At 47.9% G+C, this 23,819-nt stretch overlaps 1 protein-coding gene across 2 annotated transcripts in view; it reads right to left on the reverse strand.

Annotated features, from left to right (window-relative positions):
* The window catches only part of PRKDC (protein kinase, DNA-activated, catalytic subunit), a 2,139,921-nt gene that overhangs the window by 56,140 nt on the left and 2,059,962 nt on the right, over nucleotides 1-23,819 (reverse strand). For both annotated transcript variants that reach the window (XM_069220133.1, XM_069220131.1), the window contains one exon: nucleotides 21,021-21,160. In XM_069220133.1, coding sequence (XP_069076234.1) covers nucleotides 21,021-21,160 — 140 coding nt within the window. The remainder of the gene's footprint in view (nucleotides 1-21,020; nucleotides 21,161-23,819) is intronic.

Below are 23,819 nucleotides of genomic sequence, written 5' to 3' on the forward strand. Positions count from 1 at the left end.
CGTATTTTGGACTTCCAAGATACAGGAAGCTACAGTAATCAAAGGCGAGAGTTTATAAGACTCTGTACTGCTATTCTTCTCGTGGAGAAGGGTAACATCTGCAAGAATTTTCTTTAAAATCCTATCATGCGAAAGCATAAACCTGGCAACTTGAGTACCATTGTAAGCTTGTCATCCATCCAGATGCCCAGGCTTTTCACTGCTTGGGCTGGCTTAGGACTGTCGCCCGGGAGTCTGGCCATGAGAGTTCCTGCCACCTAGAACTATTACTGCCTACCACCAGGACCTTTGTTTTCTCACCATTAAGCTTTAGCCTGCTTGTATAATGTGGAACGTCTGCGGGCTAAATTATACATGCAAGGCACACCAGGTATTGGCTTACTTGCAGAAACATGGTGGGGACATTTGCTTCTTTCAGGAAACCTACCTGACCGAGGGCGCAATAGGCTGTCTTCGAGCAGGCTGGGTTGGAGAACTCACCACTATTTAAACTATACCCAAGAGGTCACCATACTCCTGTCAAAGGGCCTGCCTTGGCATACGCGTAAGGTACTTTGCGACAAACAAGGCCGCTACGTGGTACTGGCAAGTACATTGCAAGAACACCCATGTAAGGAAATGCCTCTTTGGCATGGTTACCCCCTGACTTTTTGCCTTTGCTGATGCCAAGTTATGATTTGAAAGTGTGCTGAGGCCTGCTAACCAGACCCCAGCACCAGTGTTCTTTACCTAAAACTGTACCTTTGTTTCCACAATTGGCACGCCCTGGCATCCAGGTAAGTGCCTTGTAACTGGTACCCCTGGTAACAAGGGTCCTGATGCCAGGGAAGGTCTCTAAGGGCTGCAGCATGTCTTATGCCACCATGGGGACCCCTCACTCAGCACAGATACACTGCTTGCCAGCTTGTGTGTGCTGGTGGGGAGAAAATGACTAAGTCGACATGGCACTCCCCTCAGGGTGCCATGCCAAACTCACACTGCCTATGGCATAGATAAGTCACCCCTCTAGCAGGCCTTACAGCCCTAAGGCAGGGTGCACTATACCATAGGTGAGGGCATAGGTGCATGAGCACTATGCCCCTACAGGGTCTAAGCAAAACTTTAGACATTGTAAGTGCAGGGTAGCCATAAGAGTATATGGTCTGGGAGTCTGTCATACACGAACTCCACAGCACCATAATGGCTACACTGAAAACTGGGAAGTTAGGTATCAAACTTCTCAGCACAATAAGTGCACACTGATGCCAGTGTACATTTTATTGTGAAATACACCCCAGAGGGCATCTTAGAGATGTCCCCTGAAAACATACCCGACTTCCAGTATGGGCTGACTAGTTTTGCCAGCCTGCCCCACACCAGACATGTTGCTGGCCACAGGGGGAGAGTGCCTTTGTCAATCTGTGGCTAGTAACAAAGCCTGTACTGGGTGGAGGTGCTTCTCACCTCCCCCTGCAGGAACTGTAACACCTGGCAGTGAGCCTCAAAGGCTCACCCCCTTTGTTACAGCGCCACGGGGAACTCCAGCTAGTGGAGATGCCCGCCCCCTCCGTCCACGGCCCCACTTTTGGCGGCAAGGCCGGAGGAGATAATGAGAAAAACAAGGAGGAGTCACTGGCCAGTCAGGACAACCCCTAAGGTGTCCTGAGCATAGGTGACTCTGACTTTTAGAAATCCTCCATCTTGCAGATGGAGGATTCCCCCAATAGGATTAGGGATGCGCCCTCCTCCCCTCAGGGAGGAGGCACAAAGAGGGTGTAGCCACCCTCAGGGCTAGTAGCCATTGGCTACTAACCCCCCAGACCTAAACATACCCCTAAAATTGAGTATTTAGGGGCTCCCAGAACCTAGCAAGATAGATTCCTTCAACCTGAAGATGAAGAAGGACTGCTGACCTGAAAACCCTGCAGAGAAGACGGAGACATCAACTGCTTTGGCCCCAGCCCTACAGGCCTGTCTCCCCACTTCAAGAAAAACTGCAACAGCGACGCGTTCCCCAGGGTCCAACGACCTCTGAAGCCTCAGAGGACTACCCTGCATACAAAAGGACCAAGAACTCCAGAGGACAGCGGCTCTGCTCCAAAGAAGAAACAACTTTGCAACAAAGAACCAACTTTTACAGAACACACGTTTCCCACCGGAAGCGTGAGACTCTCCACTCTGCACCCGACGCCCCCGGCTCGACCTGCGGAGAAACAACACTACAGGGAGGACTCCCCGGCGACTGCGACCCTGTGAGTAGCCAGAGTTGAGCCCCCCCAGCGACACCTGCAGAGGGAGTCCAGAGGCTGCCCCTGACCGCGACTGCCTGCTCCTAAAAACCCTACGCCTGGTAAAGACACTGCACCCACAGCCCCCAGGACCTGAAGGATCCGGCCTCCAGTGCAGAAGCGACCCCCAGGTGGCCCTCTCCCTTGCCCAGGTGGTGGCTACCCCGAGGAGCCCCCCATTTGCCTGCCTGCTTCGTTGAAGAGATCCCCCGGGTCTCCCATTGAACTCCATTGCAAACCCGACGCCTGTCTGCGCTCTGCACCTGGCCGCCCCCTTGCCGCTGAGGGTGTACTTTTTGTGCTGACTTGTGTCCCCCCCGGTGCCCTACAAAACCCCCTGGTCTGCCCTCCGAAGACGCGGGTACCTACCTGCTGCCAGACTGGAACCGGGGCACCCCCTTCCCCATTGAAGCCTATGCGTTTTGGGCACCACTTTGACCTCTGCACCTGACCGGCCCTGAGCTGCTGGTGTGGTAACTTTGGGGTTGCCCTGAACCCCCAACGGTGGGCTACCTTGGACCCAACTTTGAACCCTGTAGGTGGTTTACTTACCTGCAAAACTAACAAACACTTACCTCCCCCAGGAACTGTTGAAATTTTCACTGTCTAGTTTTAAAATAGCTTATTGCCATTTTTTGCCAAAACTGTACATGCTATTTTGCTGATTCAAAGTTCCTATGATACCTAAGTGAAGTACCTTTCAGTTAAAGTATTGATTGTAAATCTTGAATCTGTGGTTCTTAAAATAAACTAAGAAAATATATTTTTCCATACAAAAAAACTATTGGCCTGGAATTGTCTGAGTGTGTGTTCCTCATTTATTGCCTGTGTGTGTACAACAAATGCTTAACACTACCCTCTGATAAGCCTACTGCTCGACCACAAAATAGAGCATTAGAATTATCTCTTTTTACCACTATCTTACCTCTAAGGGGAACCCTTGGACTCTGTGCATGCTATTTCTTACTTTGAAATAGTACATACAGAGCCAACTTCCTACAACCCACTTAAGCTTCTCTCTATCTCTGGTTCTAATATGGATGATCCAGTTTTTCACGGAGATCTGGAGGGTGGCGGGATCCCGGATCCCTTGGCCCCGCGGTTTGCTGTGGAGTAGGGACTTCAATTTGCGATCAGGTCGGGTGACTCCATGCGGCCCCAACCCAAGTGCGGCAGCCCTACTACACTCCATCATGGTGGACAACAATCTTAGTGACTTATGGAGGGCCTGACATGCGGATAGCGGTGAGGGGACATGCATTACTGCGCCTCACCTTGCTTCATTGTGCACAGACCTATGGTTAGCCACACAGAATATAGATGCATGGACCAGTGAGGTCCTCCACATGGCGTGTACCCTCTCGGACCACGCTCTTTTCCTGTTGCGCATGACCCCCCCAAACTATAGAGCGCGTGCTTTTATTTGGCGCTTGCCCCCCAATGCGCTGCACGATCAGGTGTTCAGGGAGGAGTTTCATACAGCTATAGTTGAATACACTGCGCATAATCAAGGCACAGTGGAATCATAACCACATTAGGGGAAGCATTCAAAGTTGTTATCCGTGGGGTTTGCATTGCCAAGCAAGCTGGGATGGTGCGGGCGCTGCACAATGATTTGTCACGTCTGAAGTCTGAGATCAACACGTTAGAACTACAGTTCTTTCATAATCTAAGCAAACACACACTGGCAGTCATCCGCAGTAAACTGAACAACTATGAGGCGGCAGCACAGGAAGAGACACACTATATGTCCAGGCCCCGAAAAATCATAAAAATGTTACTACACCTGCAGATCGAGTAGCTTTTATAATTTACTCGACCTAACTGATGTACTTGACCCGGAAACAGGTCTCAAATTGTGTGATCCGAGGCAAATATTGTATTTTACAGTTGCATTTTTCTTTATTCTGACATGTGAGTGCACCTTCGAATATGTGAGTTTAGTATTTCTGCTTTAAAAAAAATCCTCTTTTGTTTGATTAAATACACTAAACGTTTGTTCCATGTATAACAAATCTAGCCCACATATAGGGTACACATGATCCATGCATGGCTTGCCTCTTAGTTTACTAATAGCTTTGCCATCAGGGCAGGAGTGTTTCTCAGTTTATGTTTAAACACTCACTTTAAATAAGTGTATTACTAAAGCATGATGTGGTAGCGTACTGTCATTACAGACATTACATTTCCAAGAAATGCCCCAAAACCTTCCCGCTAACTTGCAGCTTTACTGATAAAACTATACAGTGTATTAATTATCTGTAAAAACTGGGTTTCAGAAAACATTTAGCATTTGCACATCACCAAGTAAAGTGCTCTGACTTTTTTTTTTTCAACACAAAGAAGTACAACAAATGGTCTCTCACAGCTACTGAAATATATTTTGAAATGTTTGTAAAGTTGACTTAGTTATATAAATGTTGTGTGTTAGATAAAACCTGATACCAAAAGACTTTCATTTCACATAGGTCAGACAGTTCACTATCCAAAATCCTGGAACTCTGCAGCCACAAGGAAAAGTATTTGCATTGCAAGAAGACAAACTGACTTTTGACCTCTGTCTCTGAAAAGAGCAAATGTGACAAGAATAAGATTTAAAGGCATCTTAATTGTTAATTCAGTTTCTGACTGAATAGAACATTTCTTCTTTGTCCTCTCCCCAGAAGGGCAAGTGGAATCTAAAAATAGGTCGACCTCATAAAACAAAATACTTGTGGTCTTTTTCGAGCTAAGAGAGCCAAGCTGGACAATATGGAGAGGGAGATAGATGGGTAAAACATTAGCAGGAATGCTACTTAAACCTTGGGCTAATGACACCACAGCAGGATTGACAACAGAGGACAGTGAAGCGGCAGTGGGCATGACGGCAGTGCAATGGGAAAAGGCTAACTACTACTCTTCCTTATACCAGACCACTCAGACATCTGGACCCCCAGATTCTTATTTGCTCTTTGATATGATACAACTACTATGGCCTGAGGATGGGCACCACAGGTTTCCAGACAAACCCTTCACTGTGGAGGATGTAGTTCAGATGATAAGTGCACTCCCCTGGGGAGAAGACTCTGGGCCTAAACGGACTCACTGCCACATTCTATAAAGAATACGCTGCCCTCTTAACCCTTCAACTCCTCGCTATGTACGAGGAATCTCTGGCGAGAGGAGTGCTACCACCCTTTACGAGAAGCACTAATAATTAGAATTTTAAAACCTGACAAAAAAACCACTGAAGTGCGACTCTTACAGACCGCTTTCCATGATCAATACAGACAAAATCCTTGCCAAGCTAATCGCATCCAGACTACTGCCATTGCTCCCACTTACTGTCCGCCCAGATCAATCCAGGTTTGTACATGAGTACTCTACGGCCCACAACCACTACACCGTCTTTGCTCTGACGCACACCAATGAACTGAGACTACGGCAGTATTCCTACACGCCATTAAGGCCCTTGACTCATTAGAATGGCCATACATTTTTCTGCTACTGATTCGCCTCAGATTCAACTCTAGATTTCCTAATCTCATCGCTTCCTCTATTCATGCCCCATTGCCCCGTGAAACAGCCCTGTATCAGCTGGGAGGTTCTCACATTAATATTTGAGCAAGGTGGGCTGGTGGCGCCGAATATGGATCTCTACTACTACAGCACACAAGCACAATTTGCACACAACTGGCTCTATCCCATCCAATTTCTTCCCCACATGGCACCTTAACACGACCGTGCTGCCCCCTTCGTTCAGCACTTTATCAATCTCCAAGAAGCCCCAGGACCTCACTAGACACTGTGGATGTACGATCTGGGTGTGGGATGGAATACAGCGGCGTGCCAGGATTGGGTCGCACTAGAGCTCCTCTGTCCCGCTAATTGGCCATCCCGCCCTAGCCATCACAAAGAATGCTGGCACGTGTTAGACTCCGGAAATTACACCTCATAAACTTGGGCAACATCTATCTATCTGGAGGTCATTTTTGTTATTCTACAGCAGGTGCGACAGGGACCAGATAAATCCCCACTTGACACATTCACGTACTATCAGCCTTAGAGTGGTGATACACAACATCCATAGCCCATTCCCTACAGCTCCACCAAAGTTTCATGCCCTGGGGCGCTTTCTGACAAAACCATCTCCGCACAGACTTATTACCAGATTATATTCCGACATGTAGGACATCGCGCCAGTGCGCGTTCTCAATGTCCAACGAGCTTGGACCATGGCCCTAGACAGTCCCATAAGAAGTGGCAATTTTGCTGTGCCCAGGCCTGTTCTATGGCTCCCAACTATGTTTTACGATTAATACATTTTAAATTCTTACACTTGTTTTATCACAACCATGAGCGATTGCACAGTATGGGACTTCTAGCGGATGTCTGTGGTACTCGTCGGCGAGTGCAGGCTTCTTGCACTTGGCATGGAGCTGCGTGATTTCTGGACCGCTGTTCTGTGACAACACCGAGGAGAGCACCGCCATTTCATTAGAGCGTGCACCTCGGGATGCACTGCTTGGGTATGTGAGGGAAGTCCCATCTGAAAGCTGATTGCACTTCTCTTACTGCTCGCCAAGCGACAGGTGGCGATCCACTGGGGCTGTCACCCAGTTCTTAATAAAGACAACTAGCTTAAAGATGCAACATATTGCCAAGAAAATCTGACAGCTTATTGGGAACTGATGCCAGCGAGATCGCGACCCAGAGGTATCCGGGCTCCAATGGAGAGATACTTGAGACAGCAGGCAAGCAATTGTGAGTAGGGGACCCCACCTGCTGCAGGAACATTGGACTAGCGAGTTTGGGCCTGAAGCCTGGGGCCTCTCATGAGATAGGGGCTAGGGGCGGTGGTGCGCCGTAGCAGTATTTCAAGTGTAGGGACTGAGCCATGTGTGCAAAGCGTTATACTGTGAAATGGAAACCTGAGTGGTTACTACCACCCCTCCCCACTATCTCCCTTATCCTTCTCTATTGTACACAAACTCTGGTACTTACCTTTTGGGTTTCCGAGTTTCTCCAGCTCCCCTCTACCGATTACACTTCCTTGGGCAGGAGGCCCGACTTTCACATTCCACTTTCTTAGTATATGGTTTGGTCCCACCCTAGGCCTTCAGTACTTACTATTGCTTTCTCTGTTTTCTATTGCATTCTATGCTAATTCCCGAATGTTACTGTACATATAATGGTGTGCTTCCTTACCTCCAGTTGGCAGTGGGCTAGCACACAGCTACAGTACTTAAAGGGTCATTATGACTCTGGCGGTCCTGCCCGCCACGCCCGCGGTCAGACTGCGGACAGTGTGGTGATGCAGGACTGCCAAATTATGACAAGGGCAGTCAACCGGCTGAGCCAGTTCACCACCTATACCGCCAGTGGGGTAGGACCGCGTGGCCGAAGGTTGTCCACCTTCGACCCGGCGGTCCACCTAACACCACCCGCGGTATTTTGAGTATCCACACCACCAGGAATTCCGTGGTGGCAGCTCCGCCACAAAATCCCTGGTGGTAAGGATACTGGCGACAGGAATACTCATTCCTGTTGCCACTACAGGACTCCCCAACCGCCCCCTCCATGTTGGAGCCCCCTGATCCCATCAGAAGACCCCCACCGCCCAAGCAGCGACACCCCCCTCCCTGTACTGTATCCCCCGTTCTCCCATCACCCTACTGTACCCTCTCCCCCATCCCTGTACTGTACCCCTCCCCCAATCCCCGTACTGTACTCCTGCCCCCCATCCACGCACACACCACACATACATACACGCACACTTCCACGCTCACTCATGCACACACACATGGCCAAGACACTCCCCCCACCTCCCGCATACAAAGTCACACAGACGCTTGCACACACATGCACACAAACCCCTCCATTCACACACACATCCCCCCATTCACGCACACAACACTCAACACCCCCACTTTCTGTCTATCAACTTACCTGGTGGTCGTTCAGGAGGGAAGGGGGTCCATGGAGCCTGCTCCGCCGCCAGCGCCCTGCCAAGACAACACTGCCACGCCTTCGACAATGTAGTAATAAGGCAGGCAGTGTTGTGGTGACATGGTGGTGGCGACAGAGCAAGCTCCACTAGACTGCCAACTGACAGTATGGCTGCTGGTGGCTTTCCCGCCAAACAGTGGCAGAGAGCAGCCAGCAGCCATAATATGGCTGTCTGAAGACAGCCAACACTGGCGGTCATGTGGTGGGCGTGACTTCAGCAGTCTGAGAAAAAGACCACCAAAGTCATAAGGAGGGCCTTAGTCTGGCAACCGTAAAAAGGTTGAAAAAGCTTACAGGTACCCTGTGCCCAAAACAAGGCCTTGCAGAGCTAAGGATTTCACACACAACAAAGTATCAGACAGCCTGGCGCGGAGTGGGTCGATAGCACCAGGCATCAAACTTTTCTTATTGTCAGGCGTTTACAGGTCTGGTTGAAGGAAGGCTGCTGCCATGAGGACATCAACAACTTTGGGAGGAAGGTAAAAGACAGTTAACTGTCATTGCTTCATCTCCAGCTTTGAAGGTGTAGGGTGCAGAACCCTGCTGCTGCAACAGGAGAGCCTCCCAAATTGGCAGTCTAATCAGAGAACATATGCTCATACCGAGGAGTTCGGGATACCATACTCTCTGTGCCCAGTCATGAGCCCTTAGGATGACTTGGACCCGATCAATCCCGAATTCCAATATACACGGGAATGCGTGTACAAAAGTGCTGACATGGAACGATCTCAGCGGTGGCAAACTGAGCCAGTGGTCTTCCCACTTGCATTAAATACCCTCCACTATCTCCAAATGTAACTGCCATTCGTGCTCTACAAGGTGTCAAATGCTTAGGTCACCCCTTTGACTTTCAGGAAACTGACCAGGTGGTGCGTCGCCAGAAAAAAATCCTTGGCGGTCTAGCTATGTCCTGAGACGCAAAGCCCTTTGGCACAGGCTCCGCGACCCTGCTTCACCTTGCTTGCTGCAACATCATGTGGCATTGGTGTTGTCAGTGAGCACTTGCACCAGCTTCTCCTTGAAGGAAGGTAGGAAGGATTACAATGCCAAATAGATAGCTTACAGGTCCAGAAGGCTGATATGGAGCCGGACCTCTACCAGAGACCTCTTGCCTCCGATTTACACCTGCCCCAGATGACCCTCCCAACCCAGAAGCGATGCATCAGTCACCACTATGAGCTGTGGGTGGGCTAAGGAGAGGGGTCTACGGGTAACTCAATCATGGTCCCTCGGCCATCAATCCATTTTAGTTCCCACTGCAGAGCATGCATATGCCATCTGGTGTACTGGAACGGAAGAATACAGGAGGCAATCAACCCAGCAGCCTTCGAGTCATCCTCACTGAGGAACCAGGACAGAGGTTGCAATATCGGGACCATTGCCAGAATATCGGGGATTCTCTGCTTCAGAGGCTAGGTGCGGAACTGCACTGTGTCCAGAATAGCTCAGATGAAGGGGAGTGTATGGGAAGGAGTCAGGTGTGACTGGCATATTGATAGTGAACCCGGATTTGAGGAGGTTTGTCGGAGTCTTGAGGTGGGTGACAACTTCCTGGGCTGAGCATGTCTTCAATAGCCTGTCGCTGAGGTAGGGGAAGACTAGAACTTCCGACTTCCAGCGATGTGCTGCAAACACTGCCATCATTTTTGTGAAGACCCGACGGCTACTGGTGAGGACAACAGGGAGCAAGGTGAACTGAAAACACTAGCCCACTGTGAGCCGCAAGGACAGACAAGATCTGGGCCAGAGTGAGAATCATGAATTTGTCCTTCCACAGAAATGCATTGAGAGAGTGTAAATCCAAGATAGGACGAAGACCACAATCTTTTTTTTCATAATGAATAACAACCATTGCTCACTTTGGGTGTTGTGACCTTCCCTATGGCTCTTTTGGGCTAAACAGCCTGCACTTCCAGCTTCAACAAGGACAGATGGCCTCTGTCAGCCACTCTGGGTAAGGTGAGGTGGGTGTCTGAAGAATGGTAGGAAGTAACCTTGTTTCACAATTTGCAGGATCCACTTGTCCGAAAGTATTGGCTGCCACCCTGTCAGAAAATGTAGGATCCTGCTTCCGACAGGATGGCTATGTGCTGACAAGGGCACGCTAAAGAGGTTTGAGGGTGGTGGCAGCTGGAAGAGCAGAAGACTGGGCTGCACTCTTTCCTTGTTATCCACGTGGTCGGTGGGTGCCATGGTCACGAAAAGATTAGGGGAAGTGCTGCACCAGCTGGATTTGCTGACGATACTTAAAGTCCCTACCATGGTCACAGAGGGGGCGAAACTGATGATGTTGCTCTCATAAGGGCACAGAAAGGCTCAGAAAGTGTGATGCAGTCATGCCATCTTTGAAGTGCTCCAGGGCTGAATCTGCTCTGTCCAAAAAGTCAGGAACTGTCAAATGGCATGTCTATAGGACTTGACTGAACATCCCCTGGAAACCTAGTGGAATGCAGACAGACATGCCTGCGAAGGGCCATACTGGTGCCTATAGTTCTGCCAAGCTTATTAGTAGGGTCCAGACTGCAACAGATAGCAAATTTGGCTGCATTACAACCATCCTCCATGGCCTGGGATAAGATAGTACGGGTTTCCTCCAAACCATGGGAAGCACCTAAGCCACGGAGTCCCACAAGTTGTGAGAACACAGGCTTAGAAGGCAGCAGTCACTGACAGAGCGTCGAGTCAAACCTGTGGTGGAGAAGACCAGTTTCCCAAAGGACTCCATTCTTCTGGATTCCCTGCGGAGGCGAATAGTCGGGAAAATGTAGTTGAGCCTTGCTGGCTGAGGCCTGAACCACAAGGCAGTCAGGAGTGCGAATCGGTGTAAGGAAGTCTGAATCACCAGAGCAGGGCGATGGAGCCTGGTTGAAAGAGGGGCCTGAACAGAGCTTGTTCCGGGTCCCCAACAATGTGCTCTTAAGGGCTTCATTAAAACTCAAAAAAGACTCAGAAATGGTTTGGCCAGGTGAAGCACCTCCACCAAAACATTGGTCTTAACTTACTGGGTAGGAAACTGGGGTTCAAGAATTGACACCGCCCTCCACATAACCATTGCGAAGGAGGTGTTTGCCTTCGTAGCTGGTCTCAGAGGTGACACTAGCCAGCATCTGGGGAGGTATGCGGACCATTGCCGTCCTGGTGGTCCTCATACCAGTTATCCTCCTGATACGGCTGGGAATACTCGTCCTCAACGTTACAGCTGCCATTATCTAAATCTGCACCCAACAGATTGTATAGGACATGAGTCCTTCCAGGGGTCAAGGGCTTCTTATCTTAGTAAGAAAGGTGGCTGCAACACAAGTAAAGCAGCTTGCGGCTTCAGTCTAAGAAGGGCGGCGCCGGATATCACTATGCGTTGGCTGTCGTGATCTGGAGTCAATGGCTTAGGCCTTGGTGAGTCACGTTTTGGGGCAGAGAGAGAACTGACACTGAGGTCAGCACAAAATGAACCGCTACGGCCCAGCTGGTTGTGAGAGACTGGCTCCTTGTTGCAGTATCCTCCCACTTTTTGCCTGGTTTCTGAATGCAACTTGGATTGGAGTGCACTGGGATCCTGCTAACCAGGCTCCCAGTGCCAGTGTTCTTTCCCTAAAACATGGTAAAATTAATTGGATACACCTTTAGCTACCACTATAAGTCCCTAGTAAAAGGTACTTAGGTACCCAGAACATGGGGTACTATGGGTAAGCCCCTAAGGGCAGCAGCACTGATTATGCCACCCTCAATGGGCTATGCATCCAGATGCACCCAGCACTGCCATAGCAGGAAGAGTGTCCTGGTGCAAAACTAAAATACAAACTAGACATGGCACACTCTCTGTGTACCCTGTCCACCCTACACTGCATATGTTATGGGTAAGTCACCCCTCTAGCAGGACTTCCAGCCCTAAGGCAGGGTGCACCATACTATATGTGTGGGCATACTTGCAAGAGCAATATGCCCCCACTCTGTCAAACCTGGGACATACTGAGTGAACAGAGCAGCCATTTTAATATACGTGCTGGACACTGGTCAATACGACTTTTCCAGCAACATAATGGCTACTCTGAACCCTGGATTGTTCGGTATCAAACACCTCAGAATAATAAATCCAAACTGGTACCAGTACTGGATTTAGTATAAAATGTACCCAGGGGTCACCTTAGAGGTGCCCCCTGAAAAATCCAACTATCCTGGCACGGTTGCTGTCTGGTTCCAGACAGCCAATCCACAAACATTTGGGGAGAGCCCTGCCTCTCTGGTTTGTGAAACAAAGCCCTTCCTGGGTGGAGGAGCTAACCCCCCTCCCTCAGGAATGTGTACTGCTCTGGCAGTGAGCTTTAAAGGGCTATCGCCCTTGAAACTCGATCCCCAGTCCTGCTGCTAGCAGCAGATGGCCTCCCTCTTTGCAAACCCCCACTGTTGGAGGCAGCAAAGGCAGAAAATCACACAAAGGGTAGGAGGAGTGGCCTCACCTAGCCTGCACCATCCCCAAGGGGCTTGCAGGCGAAATGGACCCTTCATTTCAGTTTTCTCCATCTTGGAATGGAGGAAAATAACCAATCAGGTTTCGGGAAGTGACCCTTCCCACAGGAAGTCGTCACTGTAGTGGGTGTAGCCACCCAAGGGTAAGTGCCCCATTGAACACTACCAGGATCCCCCTAAAACGCCCACTAAATTCAGTATTTAGTGGGCTCCCCTAGACCAAGAATTTAGATTTGAAAAGAACTCGAAGAGGATTCAAAGAAGACAAGAAAAACAGCACCTGAGAAACCGCCAGGATGAGTACTGAGGACCTGCTGCACCAGAAGAGGTGCCAAAACCCCTGCTTGCTTCACCAGAGTCCTGACAATCGCAAGAGTGGAGGAGCTTAACACTGGAATGACCCCAAGAAACCCAGGGGACCTCCAGGCTTCAAGGCTCTCCCCAGATCTCCCTCCTGAGTGAAGGCATCACTCAAGAACAGCAAGTAAATTGCAAAAGACCTAGAAACCAGTGAAGGACACTTCACTGAATCACCGATATCTCCGCGACTGGAAGTCACAGGTGGACCCAAGGACACACCGACAACAGTCTGGAGGTGCCCCCCCAACCCCTGGTGACCGAGATAGAGCAATACCATGGGTCCCAGTCAGCTGACGTTGGACCAGGAAAAATCCAGCTCCCCTAGACCTAACAAAGGATAAGGAGGAAGCCCAAGTCGAGGGACTCCAGGAAAACCCCGGACCGCTGACCACAGTGCCTCCGTTGTCCTGCAAGCGACCACCAAAGAGACTTACCTCCAGCTCCAAAGGACTCAGTTGCGCACACCATCTAAGACCTCCAAAACGCCCTGCACCTGGCCGCCCTGGGCCTTGCATCGCGCATTCTGCTGTGTGCCCAGCGTCCCCAACCCTTTGTGACCTCGAAAGCCAAAGGGGACCCCCAGGCACCACACTAAATTTGCAAACCAGCTCCTTTTCCAAGTGGCCCATCCAGGTGGCCCTGTGCCAAGAACTTTGCCAACGCTGCTCCCGCCGAAACCGGGATCTGCCTGAAGCTCTCCAGCTGGTACAAGGTGCCCACCGACCACTGCGACTATCCTGCAAAAGAAGAGACTGGTAACTCAACCGTACGATTTTTAATGCATTTTTAAAAGTGACTGCCTATTGATTCCAATGGTGCGTAATTACACACAGAATGACTAACTTTGCTAAAACTTTAAAAAGTCATAACAAGAAAAGTACTTAACCTATTCTAAAGATTTTGGTCTTAAAATTATATAAAAGTCTGAAGTATTTTTATAAAATCTGGTATCGAGTTATTCATTGAGTGTGTGTGGTGCATGACTGGATTTGTGAGTACAGCAAATACTTAGCACATCTCCTGGATAAGCATAACTGCTCGACCAGCTACCTTAAAACTTAGAGCATTAGGTGGTCTGATTTTTACCCCTGAAAACTAACATGTGGTTGTTCGGACCCTCTGCATAGTGTACTTGTTTTTTTTGCACTACATAGAGGGCCAGCCTCCAACACTGGTGCTAAAGGAGAACTAAAAAGCAAAAGTCTAGTTGGGGGGGCCTTGCAGCTCCTTGAGGTACACAGGTGCACCGGGATAGCCAATACCATGCAAAAAGCTGCAGCCTGGCTTCACAACAGTCCTCAATTTGCTGTGGCGTTGACGACTGCCCCGGAAATTTGGGTTTCTGTGAGACCAGAGTCATTATTGTATGAGGAATGGAAGTGCTTCGGAGCGAGACCTGGGGGCATGGTGATGCCCTTGTGTCTTCTCAGGGGAGTTGGAGTGGAGAGACAGGGCCGAATTGTGCTCAGCCTTCTTGTGTTTTTCTGGGGGACTTCCTCAAGGGCTTGGATCTCAACAATAACTTGTCTCAAGACAAAGCCTTGGGAATGGGATCAGAACCTGGCTCTGAACCTTGATCGGTTATTGCGTTTCAGTGCTTCACTACAAACAACTTTCCTTCCTAGGAAAGTCTTCTGCATGTCTCTGGAGAGCATGCTTCCCCTGCATTATGTGGCTCTCCAGGCAAGTCACTTAAAAGTCACCATATGGTTTCTAGATCCCTACCTCAGTGAACATGACAATTATGCATGTCCACTGAGGATCTCCATGTTTACATGAACTGAGACCCTAGAGCTTAGTCCTGAGGTCGAGGGAGGCATGCGTAGTGCCCCGCTATTTCACAGAAAGTGGCTACTGTCCTGTCTACCCAGGCTGTGGAAGACTGACAGTGGTGGCAGCAATAAATCGTTAGTTAGGGATACCTGAATCCTTGTACACAAGGAGGCGGTTGGCTACTAGCCACCCTCCTGGTCAAGCATTTGCAGTTTCCCTTGCCTGTGGTCTTGTTGCCTTTGTCTACCTGAGATTTATGGTTGGGAGCCAGTAGGTTCCCTAGGGGAGAATGGTTAGGTGAGCCATTGTGTATATTTGTGAGCGGAGCTGTTCTGCTTTACATTCCAGCTCCCCTATTCCCCTCCCTATTCCTTGGAGAAGCCTCGTAGGCTGGGGGTAGACAATTGCACTCATTTGTGTTTAGCTGCACTAACTCTGCTAGGAGGAACCCCTCCCTCCCCTTTCTGTTGGGTGATGGTCAATGCCTCCTGGTCTGGAGTCAATTAAAATTCCTCTCTGGGGAATAGCCCAGGCTGATACCAAGAGCCTGTCCTGAAAGATGGTAACTCATCATTTGCATGCTTTGGATATGTAGTAAGCATGACTCACATGTGCCTCATGATTGTAAGGGCACCCAGGATCCAAAAGTAGTAGACTCTCTGATTGGATCAGCCTATCAATAGAAGGTGATAAAAGGCTGGCATGACTAATTAGTTGGTGTTGTTCAGGACTGGTCTTCTGGAATTGCTTCACTGATTATGCCTGCCATAAACCTTGATACATGAATGTTTATGTTTTATCTATGTAAAACTAATAAAAAAGATTTGTTAAAAAAAAGACTGTTTTTCTGTTCTAACAAGCCTCTACAGAACCCAGCTGAGGCCCGTGGTGAAAGGCAAGGGAAGCTTGCTCTCCGCATCTGAACTTGAGAGTTTTCTCTGTGACGGATGGATTCTGTTGTGAAGGAATTTGCCAGCTTGACGAGGAGCAAGGGCATTGGTCAGCAACCTGAATGCAGAGAACCACTGTGGTGTGAGGCTTGTGGACCATCCACTTGGAACACAAGGAAACTACAGAGACCTCCTCAAGGTAAGGAAGCTTGCAGCACATCAATAGAGACAGAGGGAGACAGGGAAGCTTGATCCCAGTCCTTGAAGGTGAGATCGCTGTGCCAGACCCCCCCCCTGTGCTGTGGGAGTCTCTGTAGTACTTCCAGTTACAATCTGTAGCTGGTAAAGATGCCCTGTGGTACAGACCCCCACCTTTCTCTTTGTGAGATCTGGGGATAATAGGGTGTACTGGCACTCTGGCCAGCCACTACCCTCCTACAGCTAGCCAGTGGCTACTGGACTAGTGGGACTCAGTAAACTGTGCCAAAACACCAGGCACCTGTGCTCAGATCCCTGACGTATCTAGAGCGGTGTCCTTGCTAAGGATGGGAGGGCACTTTTGGTTTTTGGGGCTGAGCTGGAACACTGGATTTCACATCATATGCTGAAACTAAATCATTGCAATACAAGGATTGATATAATGGCTCTAGCGAATGAGAGTCCTCCGTGCACATGGTCTGTAATATGCAAAGCTAATTGTGTGTCTACATGTTAACTGTGTTTCTACAGTGCTTAGTGTCTAGGCGCTATAATACTGTTTGGGGTCAAAACTCTGGCCCACAGGGTTATAGACATGTCTGGTTTTTACTGTTTATCCTATTTTTATGTGTATTATATTTCCCTTATGTGTATTAAAGTACTTTTCTTTTTAAAAAGTAAGGCACTGACTGGACATTGGTCTTATTAGCCGGTAGTATGGTGTGCACTGTATTCTAGTTGTTTAAAACCACCTCACCTCCTTGAGTAAGCCTTGGACTACTCTGTCTCGCTACCCTGAGAGAGTCAATTGCTGTAGAGGAGTACTTGGTTGTCCAGTTATGGGTCCACAAGTACCAAGGACAGCAGCAGGGAAAACTACAGTTGATGCAATTGGAGAACAGTAACCCCTTGAGTGCCCTGGTGCCCAAGACACCGGGTCTAACACTGTGATTCCGGATGGCTTTGGGGTGCATCAAGGCGCAGTCACTGCAGGCCTTGGAGTCGTCTTCTGACAATAGGCATACCACAGGTGGGTCAGTCACAGACATAGTTGAATACCTCTAGATGTGGGAGGTGACAGTCCCTGTCACACTAGAGAAAAGTTTTTGAAAATCAAATTGAAAGACAGTCACAAAGAAGCAAGAGGCAGCTCTGGATCCGTGACTATTTGTGTGGAGAAAAAAAAGCAGCTCATGTCTGTGCGCATGGGTTGTGCCTATACAGGCCCACTCACTTTATGTCCGGAATGGAACGATGAAGAAGCAGAGTCTTCAGCGCCACCTGCTGATGCACAAGGGTATTTGCTAAAGATTTTCTGGATCCAGTTTAACGCCACAGGGAATATTCAAAAGGTGAGTAATCTGCGGTTAGAAGTCTCTATCAGAAGGGGGCAGCTTACGAATAAAGCAGCATTGAGGCCAGAGGATGTGAAATTGCAGAATTAGGCAGGGCTGTCGGAATTTCTGGCCTACCCTTGGGAGCCAGAAGAGTCCCAGACCAAGGTGGAGCAGCCATGAAAATATCCCACGTGACCTGCCAAAAAGCCTCAATCAGAGATTGACAAAACCAGAAACTCTCAATCTTCTTAAGAACCTGAATTGCCTCAAAGCAATAAACAGGCATTGGTGATGCTGATGACTCTCAGAATGGTCACGGAGATGACAGATTTCTCCAGAGAAAAAGAGGACTACTTTTTGTTGTGACATTCCTGCGGCATTCCGTATGCTTATTGTGAGAGGTTCCTTTGGAAGGCGGCTCTCTGTCAGGGGACTTAAACTCAAGAAGGGGCATGGAATGTTTATGGGGCACCTTGCAAGCCAACGGCAGCAATATCTAAACTTCTCAGTCCCTGATACGAGTAGGGTGCATGGAGCAGCATGAGTTACACTTTGAGAAATTGTGATCAAGCGCCAGGCACCACATGCAAACGTGTGGGGTTCAGCCAGACATCGGTTTGTGAAAGGGTTTCCACTCTAAAATGTTAAAAGGTGACACTTGACAATTAGGAAGAATTCAGTGAAAACTGAGGAAGATCTCCAGGTCCAGGTCACAAAGGCATAGAAAACAGGAACTATCAACTTCTAAAATACGCTCTGGTTTGTGAAACATTCAGTGATGCTTTTCAAAGCAATCAAACTCACTTAGCAGCAACTACCAACTTAAGGGATCAATTCTCTGTACGTCTTTGTAGGAAAGTACACTCTGTTTGCCATGGCTACCCCCATTTTTCTGCCTGATGTCAGTGTGCTTGACTGTGTTCACTGGGATCCTGCTAACCAGGATCCCAGTGATTATGCTCTCACTCCTCTAAATTTTGTTGTTCCATACTGGTATTTCACCCAAAATTGGCATACTGGTGCCCCTTATAAGTCCTTAATATATGGTACCTAGGGACCCAGGGCATTGGGGTTCCAGGGGACCCCATGGGCTGCAGCATATCTTTTGCCACCCATAGGGAGCCCGTGCAGAGGCTTCTGCAGGACTGCCATTGCAGCCTGCGTGAAAAGGTGCATGCACACTTTCACTGCCATTTACACTGCACCAGGTCACTTATAAGTCGCCACTATAGCAGGCCCTCCAGCTCTGAGGGCAGGGTGTGGAGTACCTGTGTGTGAGGGCACCCCTGCACTAGCAGAGGTGCACCCACGACCTCCAGGGCCATTTTTCCGGTTTTTGTGAGTGTGGGGATGCCATTTTACGCGAGTACTGAGCATAGTTCACTACCTATGGTAACTCCGAACATAGGCATGTTTGGTATCAAACATGTTGGAATCATACCCCAAAGCTTTTACAAGCATTGGTTGTATGCTCCTTAGAGGACCCCCAATATTGACATTCCAGCCTTCTGAGGTTTTCCAGGCAGCCCCAACTGCTGCCACCTCACAGACGGGTTTATGTCCTCCTGTTGCTTGAGAAACTAGAGCGCAGGAAGGCAGACAAAGGATTTCCTTTGGGAGAGGTGTGTTATATCCTCTCCCTTTGGAAATAGGTGTTACATGCTTGGGAGGGGTAGCCTCCCCAAGCCACTGGACGTGCTTTGAAGGGCACAGTTGGTGACATCCTTGCATAATCCAGTCTACACTGGTTCAGGGACCCCCAGCCCCCGCTCTGGCACAAAACTGGACAAAGGAAGGAGGAGTAACCACTCCCCTGTCCATCACCACCCCAGGGGTGGTGCTCAGAGCTCCTCCAGACAGTCCCTGGGTTTAGCCATCTTGGATTCCAAGTTCGCAGGGAACTCTGGGAGCATTTGAGTGGCCAGTGCCAGGAGGTGACATCAAACCCCTCCCCTGATAGGTGCTTATCTGTTTAGCTGACCACTCCCCCTTTCAGGGCTATTTAGGGTCTCTATCTTGGGTGATTCTTCAGATTCGTATTGCAAAACTCCAGCAGAAATCCTCTGCATTCTTTACATCTGGACCCTCCAGGAACTCTACAAACTGCAACAAATAAGTAAAAACGACATCTGCAACATTGTTTCTTCAGCTCCTGCCAGCAACTACAACTGTTGCATCCTCAGAAGGCAGCCTGTCTTCAACCTGCACCAGAAGAATGAAGGACCCTTGGAGTGAAGGAATCACTATACTGCTTAAGCAGGCACCTCTCTGCAATGACGACCAGCTGTGTTGGTCCCCTCTCCTGATGAGTTGCATGGATCGTGCATCACAGGTGGTGGACTGAAGTGGTCCCGACGGGCCTGATGTCCTACTGTCCAACTTTGGTGGAGGTAAGAGCTTGCCTACCCACACAAGACAGTACCCCCGTACACCACGTGTTATGCAGTTGCCAAGGCTTGTTGGCATCTTTCCACGAAGTTCTTCATGCGCCATGCTGCTCTGGCCCCCAGCACTCTATCCTGCGACGCACCGCTTCCTGAGTGGTTCTCCGGCGGCGTGGGATCCTTTGTTGTAGTGCTGAGTGGGCCAACTTTTGCACTTCATTTTTCCCCATGCTGTGGGACTCCTGTGCTGTTGCTGAGAGCCCCATCTGACTCCCGCTCCTGGGTACAGTCCACCAGGTCCCTCCTGGTCCTGGTCAGCATCATTTTCTGCTAACCGTGAGCTTTGCATGGGCCAAGGCTTGTTGGCGGAATCCAGCAACGCAAACCAGACTGCAATGTTCCATCCAGCGTGGGACATCATCTGCACCAAACAGGAACCCACATCCGTCTTCTTGGGTGCAGTTCTGACTGTTGTTCTTCACCGGTGGTTCTACTTTTGCACCTTCATCCGGGTTAGCAGGGGCTCCTGTTCTCACTGGACTCTTCTTTGCTTCTTGGACTTCCACAGGTCTTCAGGTCCAGGAATCCACTGTTGGTGTCTTGCAGTCTCTTCTGGTTCTTGCATAATCTTCTTTCTCGTGTTCTTGTGTGTTCTAAGAAAGTTACTGTGATTTACTCAAGCTTTCCTGGACTCTGGGATGGGTTCTATTACTTACCATTGGTGTTTTCTAATACTCCCAGCGCCCCCTCTGCACACTACACTTTCCTAGGTAGGAAACCGACATTCGCTACCCACTTTCTTAGTATATGGTTTGTGTTCCCCTAGGTCCATTTCTAACTATTGTGATGTTCACTAAGTGCACTGATTTCTAACTGCTTTTATGCCTATTTCTGCACTCTAGTGTTTATAATTTGTGTATTACTTACCTCCTAAGAGAGTATACTGTCTATGGTATTTTTGTCAGCAAAATAAAGTACCTTTATTTTTGTAACACTGAGTATTTTCTTTCGTGTGTGAGTACTGTGTGACTACAGTGGTGTTGCATGAGCTTTGTATGTCTTCTAGATAAGCCTTGGCTGCTCAGCTACTACTAGAGAGCCTGGCTTCTATGCACTTCCTACATTTCACTAATAAGGGCTAACTGGACCTTGTATAAGGTGTAAATACCATAGGCACCCACTACAAACCAGGCCAAACTCTTACAGCCTTTATCTACAAATTGATTACTGGAATTTACTTTTTTTCGTGTACCATTGACTGGTTATTCATACCTCTTTTTTGCAAATCAAATGAATTGATAAAAATCATAAAAACTGTTTATCAATGAAACAACAATTTCATAAGTCACATTAACTTACCATGTTATTACTGCAGGATTTGCACCAGACAGCTTCCTTTTAGCATAGTTTACTTTTTGCATAGGATACCAGTTTACTTCCATGGTATTCACTTCCTTGGTCCAAGTACCTCCTTTTTTTAGTTGCTTCAGCTCAAAATTCTAACAATTATAAAAAAAAATATTGTTCAAGTTACACATTAGCGTTTATTTTATTTAAATATTTTTCTAAAAGATGATCCTGGCCCCCAGTGGGTTTCAGGAAGCTTTACAGAAGAGGAAATTATTCAATACAAGGAGTGTATGGCAATACGAAGAATACACAAGTGTTGTACAATACGAGTATGCACAAATATAGAATTCAAGTATATTATACTGCCCCTTGCATGATGTTGCAGAATTGCTGAAGTGATTTGCCGGGGCCAGAAGTGGTGGTAAGCATGGCATTTTGTGCACAAAGATTTTTCACAAGTTTTGACAAAGATGTTTAGTAGACGTATGCAGGCACTTGTATTCAACTGTATCATTTTTCACAATAAAACATTTTTGTGTACTTGCATGAGGACAGCTCTTCAAGCTACAACTAGTCTGCTGGTTTGTAGTATGGTCAGTGTATCCAGTAGAATGTACATAATCACAGACAAATGGCATGCACTGCAGAAGAAGGCAAGGAGAGGTGAGTGAATCTCAAACCAATTGATGCATGGGGTTCTCTGTGCCCTTGAACAATGGCTAAATGCCCAGCAAACCCATACTGCAGAAGCCAGAGAATACTCTACAACTTCTACCTAGACAGGTATAGTTGTGGTAGCAAGGGAATTTCCTATGTTCCCTAATGGCAGTCAACATGACTGCCTAGCTCTAATCTTTCCTTCAACACACGGGGCATCTTAAAATAGAATAAAAAGAGATGTGTAAAATGTAAAATAAAAACAATGTAAATAAAATCATTTTAATACTGTTTACTGCTTTATATCCCTGTTACTAGTATACATAAATTGTAGTTAAAATGTGTATTTTTACTTTCTCTCATGTAAGTTGCACAGCTGTGCACGAGTTGCTGAAATGGTTAACTATAGAATATATATCATACCTAATTCTCCAGTTGTGCATGGAAGGGTAAATAGATATGGGTAAGGGTCGTCAGTACTTATTATTTAAATTTAGTGTCTCTTCTTCACCTTGTCAGTGAAGATTTAGGAAAAGAACTATCCTGAGTTTGAATCAGAATTTTTCAGCATTACTTCTGCACTATTTGATGGATACTTCTAATTTTAGATTCTGCACTTTAAAATAGATACCAGAGCAGTACCTCTTAAAAGTGGAGGGACTGGTGGTGGGCTCAGACAAAAAGTCATATAGGACAAAGCAAGCTAAGTGATTCAGCTGTCAAAGTTGTACTTGTTCAACAACATATGCCCCAAACCAAAGTCCATATAGTAGCCTTGCAGAGATCAAAAAAGGCACCTCTTTTGCCAATGACACTGTAGCAGCCTTGCAACTGATGGAATGTTTTCTCAGACCCCCTAAGGGGCTGTTTCTTGCAGATCCTGATACAGACAATTATCCATCTTGACAGAGCCCTCTTCTGCATAGCCTTTCCTTTCTTCGCTGTGAAAACCCCCCAAATGATTGTTCACTTGGTGGATCTTGATACAATCATAAAAACTCAAAGTTCTTTTGGAGTCTAGCTGATGGAGCCTTTCCTCATCTTTCAAGAGGTGAGAGGGACCAACGAATGCCTGCAGAGTGAGTGACTGCCCAACGTGGAAAGGGAGTCATAACCCTGTGTAAAAAGATGGCTTTAGACCTCAGCACGAATTTATCTAGGAAGAAGGTGGTATAGAGTGGTTGCACTGAAAGTGCCAGCAGTTTGCACCTGATTAGCTGACGTAATTGCAATGAGGAATACACTTTGGCCAAGGTAATGCAGCAAGCAACTATGCATCGGCTCAAAGGGTGTTTACCCCCGATGTCTATTCTAGGCAGTCATTTCTCCTCTTTGGTGGTATATGCGGAGGTGGTCATATAAAGTTCAAAGTCACTTTTGGTAAGAATGTTGGGCAGGCATGAACTATCAACTTGCTTGGAAAGAAAAACTGTGAAGTGTGGGACAAGTTAAAACGTTTGAAGTTGCAGTGCTAGCAGGAGTTATCACAACTGACAGGAAGATTTTTTGAGATAGAGCAGAAGCAGGCAGCTGCACATCTTTTTAAACAAAAATGCCATATTTTTGACAGATCACATTTAAAACACAGTATTCTGGTAGGTTATCCCATAGGATAAGAGAGAACTCATCAAGGTTAATTAACACGTTACTTACCTTCGGTAACGCCTTATCTGGTAGAGACATGTTCTAGATGCAGATTCATTACCTTGTGAATTTCCCTAGGCGTCAGTTTGGATCCGGAGATTTTTCTTGAGCATTACCCCTGAACGCCGTTAGGTGGCGTTGATCGGCTCTGCTTCCATCATCGGATATGACATAACGGGTCCTATATAGGAGCCACTCTGCAGCGCTGACACCAGTTTCTTTTCACAACTTTCCATGCCAGAAGCGCAGAGCCATGAAGAACACTGACCACTGGTGTGCAGAAGGCTGGCTCTCTATGTAGTGTGCAAAACCATGCACACTGTGCAGAGAGTCCGGGCAGCCACAGGTTAGTTTACAGAGGTAAAAAATTACATCACCTAATGCTCTAATTTTTATAGTAGCTTGCTCAAGCAGTTGGGCCAAATTTGGAGAAGTGCAAAGCATTTGTTGTACTCACAGTATCAATAAAGCAAGACACACACGCAAAGGAATAACTCAAAACCAATT

Source organism: Pleurodeles waltl, chromosome 2_2 (assembly GCF_031143425.1).
Source record: "Pleurodeles waltl isolate 20211129_DDA chromosome 2_2, aPleWal1.hap1.20221129, whole genome shotgun sequence".
Lineage (NCBI taxonomy): Eukaryota > Metazoa > Chordata > Amphibia > Caudata > Salamandridae > Pleurodeles > Pleurodeles waltl.